Below are 12165 nucleotides of genomic sequence, written 5' to 3'. Positions count from 1 at the left end.
TGAGAAAAAGTTATTTGGAACTCTCCAAAGCACTTAAAATTTGTATACGCTATTTATACAAAGTTTGTAGCACACTGTATGCCATAAAAGTGAAGGTACTGTACATTATTATTACACTTTTCGAATATTTCGCTAAAAGGAAGTATAAATTATAAGGCAAAGGAACGGAATGGCGTCAAATAAATATAAAAATTCGAGAAAAAAAAATAATAATAACACACATTTTACTAAGTCTTAGTAAATTTAACTTTTTTGTCACATTGATGAGAATTCGGTTAGCTATACATTGTGACAAAAAAGTACCCGGAAATTCTAAATATTCTTGCAACACTTCTCATAAGCACTTTTTGGGATGGCCTACAGCTGCTTCGGCGACTTTTGTTTTATATCTTCGATTGTCTGAAAACGGGTTCTACGGCAACTTAAGTTAAATCTGTTGAATATGGTGGTTGATCGTTAGTATTCATTGCGTTTTTTGCGGCATTAAATTCGGTCACAATCGTGAAAAAAATTCAGCTTTATCGGGACGAGTGGAGCAAGAACACGTTTCATACCCAAAGTATCCCACAAATTCATACAAACGGACTCGCCAGATATGTTGAGATCGCTTGTCATCTCTTTAAGACTTGCCTGGCGCACTATATCCTTTACTTTGTTAATATTTTCATCAGTTGAAGAGGCCGAAGGTCGTCCAGAACGAGGAATGTCTTGAACGATCTATCGACCGCCTTTGAAGGCTTTGTATCACTCGTGCGCTTGTGTTTTTGATACCACTGAAACAACGTAAGCTTTTTCCAACATTCGCAATAATTTTGCATACGAATTTTGGTTAGAAATACAAATTTTGAAACAAATTCTTTGTTGGATATTTTTCTTCATTGTACAAATCGCAACGCGCTGCTAATGTGTACTGACTTAAAGCTGCTGTAAGCAAACTGGTTGACAGATCGCGCTCATATTGGCATAGTGATTAAGAACAATCCTACCAACTTAGCAAAATATATTTTTTTGAAATATCATTTACGCGGGGAATTTAATTGTAATTTCCGAGTGCTTTTTGCCTTAATGTATGAAACTTAATTAGGCTTTTTAGACGGTATATTGTTCCTTATTTTTAATCCATAAATGAAATTAAAACATAAAATAATATTTACTGATATTAAATTTTTCTTAAAAGTTTTACATTTTCGTACATTTACTTTAAAACACTGTTGAAATATCATTGAACATGCTTATTTGCTTAGTGTCAGCAAAGTCGAGATACTATAAAACATAAATATGTATACAAAATCAAACAAACACAAAACATATATCTAACAATTTTAACTAAGGTAACAAAATTTCCTAAGTGGAGTGAATTTTAACATGCTAAATTTATGTGTTATTTTATTTAGGATCGACTTTAAAATATAACAGGGCAAGTACAGTAGCAACTCCATTGTCATAAAAACATAACAGTTTTAGACTTAAAAATTATTTGTTTTAAATACAACTGAATATATTTAAATTCGTACAACCAAAATTTAGGTATAAAATATGCGCTTACATAAATAAAAATCCTTTTCTAAACCTAAGTCAGCTTATACATATGATAACATTAATCGCAAAAGTTATTAATTTCAAACAGTCTACTTAGGCAGTTTTTGAAATGCATTACTTTTCAACATAACAATTTTTATTCAAAATGAAAACAACCAAACATAAATTGGATCAGCTTTATGTGCAGCATTCAGTGCCGGTACCTTGTTGCCTTATCCAACCAAAGCAAAAGTAGCCGAAACCCAAACCCAATATCATGGACAAGCACAGCCAATAATTAAAGTTCATAAAGACCAACATCAGCAGGTAGGAGATGATAATCTGCACGACATTAAGCAGTGATTGGATGATGTGGTGCATGGAAAAAAGATGATCTCTATTAGTTTTGACTCGAATCTCTGGCAATGGAGTTGGCGCATGTGTGCAACCCGGAGGATGGGCAGCACGTCTCGCTTCAACCTCCAACGCCATACTTTCTGCCGCTTTTTGTGCCGCATGTTTATGTAATTGTTGGCGCCCGAATTTCAGTGCTTCATAAAGAAAGGCGATAACAAACCAAGCGACACAAGCGAGACCAAACTCTGTCACAGTACTGGCAACCCAACCGCGCCATAATATTCGCTCGCAATGACCACCGTGTAACTGCAATGAAAGTAAAAACCGGAAAAATTATTAATAAAATATTAAACTTAGGACTTGCATAACACACGCAAAGGCTAATACAGTTTCTAATTGTTGTTTGTGCAAAGTTAAATAGAGAAGATATAATATCTTCTATAAGAGCTGCAGTTGTACACCGATGATATTGTCAATGATAGACCTCAACAACAGCGGCATTAGTTCTGCTTTCTCCTGACTTGAATAGGTAAGCGAAGCTTTTGGGTCTAGTTGTGAACGAGAACAAGTCGTCAAATCAACAGTCTTCCATTCACGACTTGGCTCGCACGTGACTGTTGCACGCCTATCTTGGAACCAACACTAACAACAATAAAATCCTCTCCCGACGAAGAAAGACCAAACCCTAAAAATCTCTCATAATCCCCGTACTGCTATATGGTGCAGAGGCAGGGAAAATTACGTCATTTGATGACTTCGAGATATTGGTATTGCGGAACATTTACACTATAGTTCAGTAAATTAAGAGACAGCGTCGGCGCTGGCTATGTCATCTTGTCCGGATGGAAGAGAATACTCCAGCTTTGATTTAGTACCCGACGGTGGCAGCAGAGAAAGAGGAAGATCCTCACTCCGTTGGAGAGATCAGGTGGATTGATTTCTCGAATTGCCGCCAAATAGCGAAAAAAGGGAACAACTGACACTGTTGCTGACTCGGCTATAATCGCGAGCGGGGTCTACGCGAATAAGAAGTTTGCAACAGTAAAAACGATGCGATTTCGTCCTGAATTTCCATCTCTTCTTCAAGCAAATAAAAATTTCGTAGCAATCAACAATTCCTTAACACCCAAACTAGGCATAAGAAAAAACTGGAATCGTCCTTTGATATATGAGGGTTTGTTTAAAAAACTCATTAAAAATTGATCTTAAAATGTCACACAGTGAACGCACACATACTACATATAAACATTATGTGTGTATAGTGTCCAATTATCAAATTTTTGGAAAGTGGGCGTAGCATCTATTGATAATTTGGGCTTATCTTATAAACTATTGATTAGCCTTATCTTAGTCAAACTCAGCGATAGATATGGAAATCACCAGGCCATGCAAAATGGGGTAATTTCCACGCCCACAGTATTTTAAAAACTACAAAAAGTTTGATTTTTTCCGACACAGTGTAAAGGAATAAATCAGTTCTTTTGTGATGTCCTATACTGGATTACGCTTTGTAAGCCATGTGACATTTCCTTTAAAAAAAACTGAGAGTTTTAGTTAGACATATTTTTGACACAGCTCAAGGAAAAATTGAAAAAATACAAAAATGATATGCTAGAGAAGAAAAAATTTTAACTAATTAAATAACAAAAGATGGTTATTTAAAAAAATATGAGTTTAATTTGGAAGAAACCAGGAGAAGATTGAAATTATTAATACAAACTATCAACTGTTCAAAATCGAATATGAACTCCTGTTTTTGAATATTTTTCTCTTTGCGAGTAAATATGTAGTGGACATTTTCCAAAAAGATGCTGCTGTAATGAACAACTTTTGAGAATGGTTGGTCTGTTATTAAGACATTTGTTCAACCATAGACCACTTAGACCACTAACATCTGAATTCGAATCACAAAATTGTAAAAGCTCTTGGCTCCCTTCCTAATACTTGTAGTATGTATGGTATTTGATTATGGAACTACATTACATTAAAACCAGTTATTTCATATGATAGAGCTTTCAATACCTACCATTTAATAGTTTTGCTTCGATTTTTTTAACAAATTAATTTTACATTTAAATATCTATGGTTTCAATTATTTACGACGAAAGCAATTAGTTAAAATCATAGCTGTGTGCCTGTCAAGTTCTTCACGAAGTTACTCACTCTTGACTATCTGACTTCCATTGCAAATCAAAATATTTGCCGCTGACACCACAGTGTACACACAAGAGTTAATTAATTGCTAATGGACACATGTGTAACTTAATAATTATTTAATGAGATAGGTAGCAAAAGTATAAAAGATAACAACGCAACATGAAATTTTTTTGCAAATATGTATGGTATGTTTGTCTTTTGTTTTGGTTTTTATCTATATTAGAGTGAATTGACTTGTTTGGGGTGGAAAAAATACATAAAATATCCATATCTTTTCCAAAAAAATGAAAGAAACAACTTATTAAAAAAAGATCTTTATTATCGATCACTTTGGTCAGTGGTGAACAATTTCTTCGGACATTTTACTGTGGATTTGGAAAATATTTTATGCCGATCTCGTGAGGATCATTTGTCAAATAAAAATGTTTCCCATACAAGCACTTCATTTCAATCATTCGGTTTGTATGGCAGTTATATGCTATAGTCGGTGACATCGGTTCCAATAAATGAGTAGCTTATTCAGCACGAAGGGGTGTATGATGAAATCGATATCAGATGATCAGACATTTAATTTACAATACATTTTATAGAACCTTTGACGATTCCTTCTGTGCGCTATAAACTTCATAGCAAACTTAATACACCCTGTGGAGGGTATAAAAATTATCCAATAAAATCAAGTGCAAGCACTTATAGATACTAATATCTATATATTAAAATTTGTATCAGCAATATATCCTTCTTTAAATTAGGTCAAAAATGTTAAATAATATTTCAATGAAATTATTAAATAACCAGGGTGATTTTAAATACTCAACGCAAAAATAATTCCACACAGGTTCTTGGATATTCATACTGTCTTTATTTGTATTTTAGATAACAGCTTGAAACCACAAAAAACACTTGTTGGTATTTTTGGAAAATTAGTCAAAAAAACAAACGAAATATATAAACAATGAGACAAACGTGCCAATATATACATAGATATGTACCTACATAGTTATGTACATATAAAATAGAAATACATAAAAAAAAAGTGTGCAAAAGTGTTTCGTTTTCAATTTTTCACCAGAGAGAAACAAGGGCGATTGGTTAAGTTTGCAAAACAATTTGTACGTACTAAGAGTAAGAGTTCAGCTGACTCTCATAAAAATTGTTGTGTACTTAAATACTTTTTTGTACTACTGATAATAATTTTGCTAATAGATGGACCTAGCACTTGCTACTTTTTGATGTCCAGGTCACTAATATTAGTTCCACGGGTCGGTCCTATAATTCCTTCTCTACTCCCGATTACAATTTTTATGAAGGAAATGACAGTATTCAGATTTTACTATAAATAAAAGCAAATATGCCTGAATTAAACTAAAAACATAGAATTAATCCTGTGTATATGTATGTGGAAAGTACTATATAATGATATTTGTACGCTGAGCAGGATCTATTAAGTTTGCTACGCAGTTTGTAACACCTAGGAAATGTCGGAATCCTATAAAGTACATTTATGCATAACTGATTAACAAGTTGAATCGATTTGACCGCATCCAGCTGTCTGTCTATCTGTATATATGCGAACTAAGTTCCTCAGTTTTTGAGATATCGATTGAAAAATTGTTCTTTTATCCCCAAGAACCTGATCAGTCGCCGGAACACTAAAGGTTATAGCTGTCATATAAACTAATCGATCAAATGTTTTTTTCTTGTTTTTTTCTGATATTTACAATAATTTATCTCATGTACCTGTAAATCAAAGTTGTGTAAAGATATTTTAGATAAAAAGATTAAATGACAAAAGATAAGCTTTTTAGGCTTTCATAACTGACTTAAGACTAATAAAATATTTGTTATAGAAGCGATAAAAAGAATTGTTTGCGCTCATTTTTTTTAAGAATATAAGGGTTAGCTTAATTATACTGTATTTCAAAAAGTTAAGTCCTTAGCTTTACAAATATTAGAGCGGGTCAATTTATAGGGAGCCAAAAAAAGGAAAAACCGATAAAAAGACTAAAGTCTAAGAACGATTTCAGGCTAGCAATTTTTTATGTGAAGTATAATTTTTCGGGATTATAAAATTTTTTCCGACAAGTTTTGCGATATTCGAATGAAATTCAATACATAGGTGCATTTTGATATTATATTGATCACTTGTCGAAATCCAAAACGGACAACTATATCACATATTTCCCATACAGCCGATTATTCAGACATTATATTCTCCGGCAGCCTGCCTTTAATTCAAAAGCTAAGAGCGCGTTATTTTCTATTACATATTCAACAATGACAATGAAAATGAAAAAAAAAAATTGGATTATAGAAAAAAGATCGACGCATTGTAACAAATACATATATGCCTCAAATAATAAAAAAAAAATCGTTTTAAACTTCTCAGTCTCATAGAAGCTACTAGACTACTACATTACATTATCCACTTTATTCGTTATTATCTATTCTATTATATTATACACTGTTTTAGGAAATAAAAAAAAACGTTTTGAAATTTCAAAAATTCATTCGAATTTTGTGATATAATTCAATGTAAAAATATATACATACTTATATACAAAAATATTTTAGAAATATTATATACAATATTTAAAATCGTGTTTTTTTAATCTAATTGTGTACAAAAAAATCCTCTTTACAAACTATATACATAATTTTTGCGATAACTCACTTAATTACAATTATACAGAGCATTTTCTAAAAAGCTTACTGAATAAATGTTTATCATTTAATGACAACATTCGTTATCATAAGCATCGTGTTGAGACCAACCGAAAATGAAGTAACCGAAACCTAAACCTGCAACAACTGATAGACATAACCAGTAGTTATAATTCATGAATACCAACATCAACAAATAAGAGAGAGCGACTTGTACGAAAAAGAGCAGTGACGTAATGATGTGTGTCGATGTCATTGCATACTGGATATAATTTGCTTTTGTTACACGTATGTCGGCTAAAGCTTCTCTGGAATTACGCCCAATCGACCCAGAGGCGCTACTAGTAATTTGTTTTGACTCCAATTCCAAATTGATGCGTTCAGCTTCTTTGCGGACAGCACGTTGGATAAGTTGTTGGCGCAAAAATTTTAACGCCTCATATAGAAAACCCATCACAACAAATGCCAAGCAAGAGAATATGAATTCTACGTATGTACTGGCCACCCAACTGCTCCAAAGTATGCGCTCACAATGTCCGCCATGGAACTAAGAAGTTTAGATAAGAGAAATATTGTGGGAATTAGTGTTTTTGAAGTGAATAAAAAACGGTTCCTACACATTTAATATACTAACTAGTTTGTGGAAATGTTAGTATGCACAATATAAAGGATATGGGGCGAGACAGGATGTTGAGAATGACCAATATACTGGTTAATAAGCATTTAGTACTTAATTTTGGAAAAATATACCAAATATCATATTCAGCATGAAGCTGATGAAATTTAGACCCTTAACCTCTTTTCCGACACCAGTTTATTGTTACTCGCACATACATAGTAATAGATAGACACTAATTGCCGACAAAAACTTTTCAAAGCTCTTCAACCGAAATATAACTAATAGTCTAAACAAATTTTAGATTTCTGCAAAGGTTTTTCAAAAATCACTTAAGATACAGAATTATTTAAATTTATGCTACATTTAATCTATGTGAGTCAGCAAAGATTTAGTATATACATAATTAGAAGTCAAGGTTTGTTTAACCTTCAGAATTATAATATTCTCCGAAACCGATTTACCCAAAGTAAGATTGCAACCATAACACCCTAATATGATTCATTAAGGACCAACTTTAATTTATATGCGTATAGTATACTCCATACTTTCCTTAATATTTATCAATGATTTTCCCTCAACCACGATTAAAAGATCTTTAATTCGAAAATTTAAAAAAAAGGTTAATATATAGTCCGATAAGATAAGAGAAAATATGTTGTAACTAATTAGTTTTCATGATATTACACTATACATATACATATTCTAACTGAATGTAATATGGTGGGGTCACGATTATATATAGACCTATTAAGCTGAAAATGAATATGGCATAGATAAATTGAGATTTGCACAGCGACCTGTGGCCTATTGTCCTTCGTCAATTCACGTTGTTTCCAGCAGTTTAATAAATTCAAGAATTGTACTTAGGGCTTGAGACGCTAAGCACTTCTTGATAGGGATTATGATTTCGACGATACTTTTTAATCTTGGGAGTACTACCCAATCAACAACAAAGTACTCTGAAATGTTTGTCCTTAGAAGCGACAGTAGTCTGATGATATTAAATGCATATTGTACATACGTCTCTTAAATATACAAATGTGTGTACATCCGCCCTTCTTACTTTACCGAATTCATCGTTTATGATATAGAGATCCATATATATAATATCAGTAATTCAACTTAATAATATAATTAGTTAAATTAGTCTCAATTTTTTGTTCAGTTAATCTTAAATAAATGGAAACTGTAATCATACCAATGCAAAAAATGTATCTATGTATGTTAAAAACGATTGCGATAAGTTAAAAAGTACATACGAGTACTAAAGTTTACAATAGGTATCTCAACTAATTTTTGAGCTACAGGTTTCTAAAGTGTAGCCTTTGGTACGATCAACTCATTATACTTAATTTTTTTGAAATGTTTACACAGAGACAAATGATCTGATTATTATCAATATTTTTCTGCATTTTCTTTACATTCTTCTTATATCGGCCAGCCAGTTTTTTGGTCAGATCAAAAGTCGAATTTCGACAGTTCAAGAAGGACCAAACTTTCCGTTAAATTTCAATTTTTTTCCAAAAATGCCGCCATTTTATTCATTTTTAATTTTTTTTTGTGGCCGTGGGTTTCTGTACGCATAATACCTTCTAGTGAGAATTTTTTTGTTTTTCAAGTTTCATCCATGGAGAAGTCCGGAATCTCGTAACTCGAAAAATATTTTATTTGTTTTTTTAACAATTTTACTGTGCACTTTCGTATTTAATTTTCAAAATCGCCAATTTTTCAACCGTCACATTTATGTACATATATAGTATAATTATTTCTAGCTACGTTAAACATATATGAAATATGTCTGTATATGTATAGGTTTTTAACTTTGAGTTCTACTAGTGACTACTCACATTTGCGTAATTGCATATACTTGTATATTGCTTATTTTTTAAAAACAAATATTTGTTTTGTTTCAACAAAATATTCTATTATAATTGCAACTTAACATTGTTTACTATCATAAAAAATTATGGGCGCGAAACATTGCATTTTAATAGTTTTAAAAGTACTTACATTATTTTCAGTAATTTAGCCTATAGTTACTTGAAAACTCTAAACAATGAAGTTATTAGTTAAGTTGGCTTATAACTTAGCTAATTGGTTTCCTTGAAATATTCCACCTTTAAAGCACACATTCATATTATTTATTTTTTTTTTTAATTTTCGTGCCGCTGCATATCTAAAAAGCTAATTTCTGAGCTTAAGCACATAAATTTTGCACTGAGGGAATGCAACCAAACCGCCAAATGCATTTCAGACATAAAAAAAAGCTTCCGAAACTTTTTCAGGTAGCTCAAAACCGGTCGGACCCCATAATTTGTCAAGCGTTTGGCAATTATCCGTTTCTGTTTCATTATGGTTTCTTGCATGAAAGTGAAGGTTTGATTTCATTGATCAATTCTAAATTTTCAAAAATTGATTTTGTTAATTATAACTTTTCAAAATGCGCAATCGAAGGCAAAAGTAATTTACGTATTCCCTATTTTTCTTGTAATATGACCTTATTCGAGGTGTGTGTACATACATAATATATAGTCACTTGATGTATGATACAAGTATCTACCATAATATGTGGACATATTTACCTTAGTTAATTCAGGCTCTATATCAAGCTTATTACATTCAATGATTTCTCTTTCGCTAATATTCTCAATAATATGTACATATGAACTTACGTACCGTATTACGAGAGTGTATAAACTGTTGAAATTAGCGATTTGTATAAATAAAGAGACAAACTTTGATTTTGATAAGCAAAATGCGAAGAAGAGATAATTTGTACAGTCCAAAAGTAAGCGTACTCAAAACCAACTAAAAGCTCAGCTTTAACCGCCCTAACATACATAAATAAATGCATACATACACATAAAAATAACTTAGCATAGATGTTTATATATTTCTTCTAAGATATACGTAAATTCATGCTTCTAATTTGTATTAACCCATAGACTTACCACCATGATCATAGGACAAGAAGCTGTCGTCGTCGTGCTATCATTGCCGTGCGTGTGACCCATATCCATTTTGATAAAATTTGTTGTAATTTATAATGTTTTTGTTATGATTAATATTATTTGGTTGACTAGGAAGTTATCGCGGTTCAATTTTGCAGAGGGAGAGCACGTAATCAAAGCTACGGAATTAATTATGCGAAGCGTCGTCGCTATAAACAGCGCAGTCACTACTGTGGTCACTAATCTTTGTCGATCGTTCACCGGTCGATTTGTCCGTAAGTTAGCTAGGCGCACACACGGAATGAGAGTAAGACCTGTACTGGTTTGCTATGTAGCTAGTTTGGGCTTTTTTAAGGAAAAAAATTTCTACAACAAATCCCAGCGAGTGTGGCGAGTATAAATATATACGCCCATAGATAAGAGATACTAGCACAACAATAACAATATTCATTGTTGTTGTGGTTGGGAGTCGGTTGTATGAATTTTGCAGAGCAAAAGAGTACAAAAAGAGACGAGAAGCCGATCGTTTTGCGCTATTGTTGTAATTGCATTTAAACACTTACACCTACACACATACATACATACATGTTTATGGCGAAATGAGCGCTTAATAAATGTTGTATTTGATAGACAATGTTACAAATAGAGAGATAATGCTTACTGTTAAAAGGTCATTCCACGATAAGAATGATAAGCGGTTGCATTACAAAATAAATGCACTACCAAATTTAGGTAAAATCATTATTAGTAATTAAATTAATAAGTTCCAACTTTTTGGAAGTTTAGATATAAGAAGTAAGGAAGAGCTACTAAGTTCGAGTGCAACCGAACATTATATAGTATACTCTTGTAACTTGCAGGAATCAAAGCAAGGGAAATATCTTAAGATGTTAAATAAAATGTTAAGCAGAGGATCGGAACCCAGCAATTTTATATACACATATACTACATACATACATATAAATAATTATATGTAGTATATTGGATACGGTACGATACGGTCGGAACTACCCCAAACCGACCCGAATTTATCTTTTTTCCCAATGAAACATACTATTATCATGTCACATACTACTAAAATGTTCCCTGAGATTCATCAAGGTTCTTCACATACAATCACTCGTCATATGGAGTAAATTCAGCTGGATGTTTGAAAATTCTTATATTAGTTATATGGGGGCTAGATCAAGTTTTCGCCCAATTTTATCTATTTTAGGCATAAAGGAACACTATTATGAGTAAAATACGCTTTGTAATTTTCATTTAGATATCTCCAATATTGTACGATATATACAGTATAAAGTCACCCGGAAGTTCGAAAATCTTTATATTAGGTATAAGGAGGATCAGGGAAGTATTGACCCAATTCAACCCAGTTTTGATACACAGAGTTACTATTGTTAGGAAAGGATTCTCTTTGAATTTCAACAGTATATCCGGTACATTGACCGATATTTTCGGGCAAAAGTCAACTTTAGATATTGGAATACACATTTCCGGAATTGGGACTTGGAAAGTTTTGGTAGGTTTTGGAAAATTTCTGGTTATAAGATGGCATACTCAACAGGCTCGTGCAAAGTTTTATCACGTTATATTGATTGCTTTTTGAGTTGTGTACTGGAAAATGAAAGAATCAAATGGAATTTAAAATTGTGCCAGATTGTGGGAAGTAGGCTTGATCCATTTCGCTCATTTTCGTAATGTGACATGAGAATGTAAGAAAAATGTTACGTATCAAATTTAGTCGAAAAAGGTCGGTCGGGCCTCGAGATATGTGATTTTACCAAAAAGTGGACGAAGCATGACCACTGTCCACTTTTTACCTTCTTTTACCATCTCTGGCGTAAAATTTAATGTCTGTGGCTTGTCACTGATCTATTGCGCTTTTAGTAGTTTTTA

General features: G+C 32.5%; 1 protein-coding gene across 2 annotated transcripts; it reads right to left on the bottom strand.

The window, feature by feature from the left end:
• Positions 1 to 1149: 1149 nt before the first annotated feature.
• On the bottom strand, positions 1150 to 10610 carry LOC105231062 (high affinity copper uptake protein 1). Of its 2 annotated transcripts, none has more exons than XM_011212154.4 (2): positions 10267 to 10610; positions 1150 to 2181 (listed from the first exon to the last, which is right to left on the bottom strand). In XM_011212154.4, the coding sequence occupies exons 1-2, from the start codon at positions 10333 to 10335 to the stop codon at positions 1717 to 1719; spliced, it is 534 nt and encodes a 177-aa protein (XP_011210456.1). In that variant the 5' UTR covers positions 10336 to 10610; the 3' UTR covers positions 1150 to 1716. The 2 variants fall into 2 exon arrangements, with proteins under 2 accessions (XP_011210456.1, XP_011210455.2); XM_011212153.4 differs by lacking the exon at positions 1150 to 2181 and adding an exon at positions 6522 to 7243 and having other exon boundaries at positions 10267 to 10609.
• Positions 10611 to 12165: the final 1555 nt, after the last annotated feature.

The sequence above is a fragment of the Bactrocera dorsalis genome, chromosome 2, assembly GCF_023373825.1.
Source record: "Bactrocera dorsalis isolate Fly_Bdor chromosome 2, ASM2337382v1, whole genome shotgun sequence".
Lineage (NCBI taxonomy): Eukaryota > Metazoa > Arthropoda > Insecta > Diptera > Tephritidae > Bactrocera > Bactrocera dorsalis.
This window is presented reverse-complemented; position numbering and strand designations above follow the sequence as displayed.

Excerpts from the sequence above, each read along its gene's own strand:
- LOC105231062 (XM_011212153.4), bottom strand. The coding sequence starts at position 10,335 with ATGGATATGGGTCACACGCACGGCAATGATAGCACGACGACGACAGCT. Across the intron at positions 7,244-10,266 it reads CTTGTCCTATGATCATGGTG|TTCCATGGCGGACATTGTGA; the intron begins GTAAGTCTATGG and ends TAAACTTCTTAG.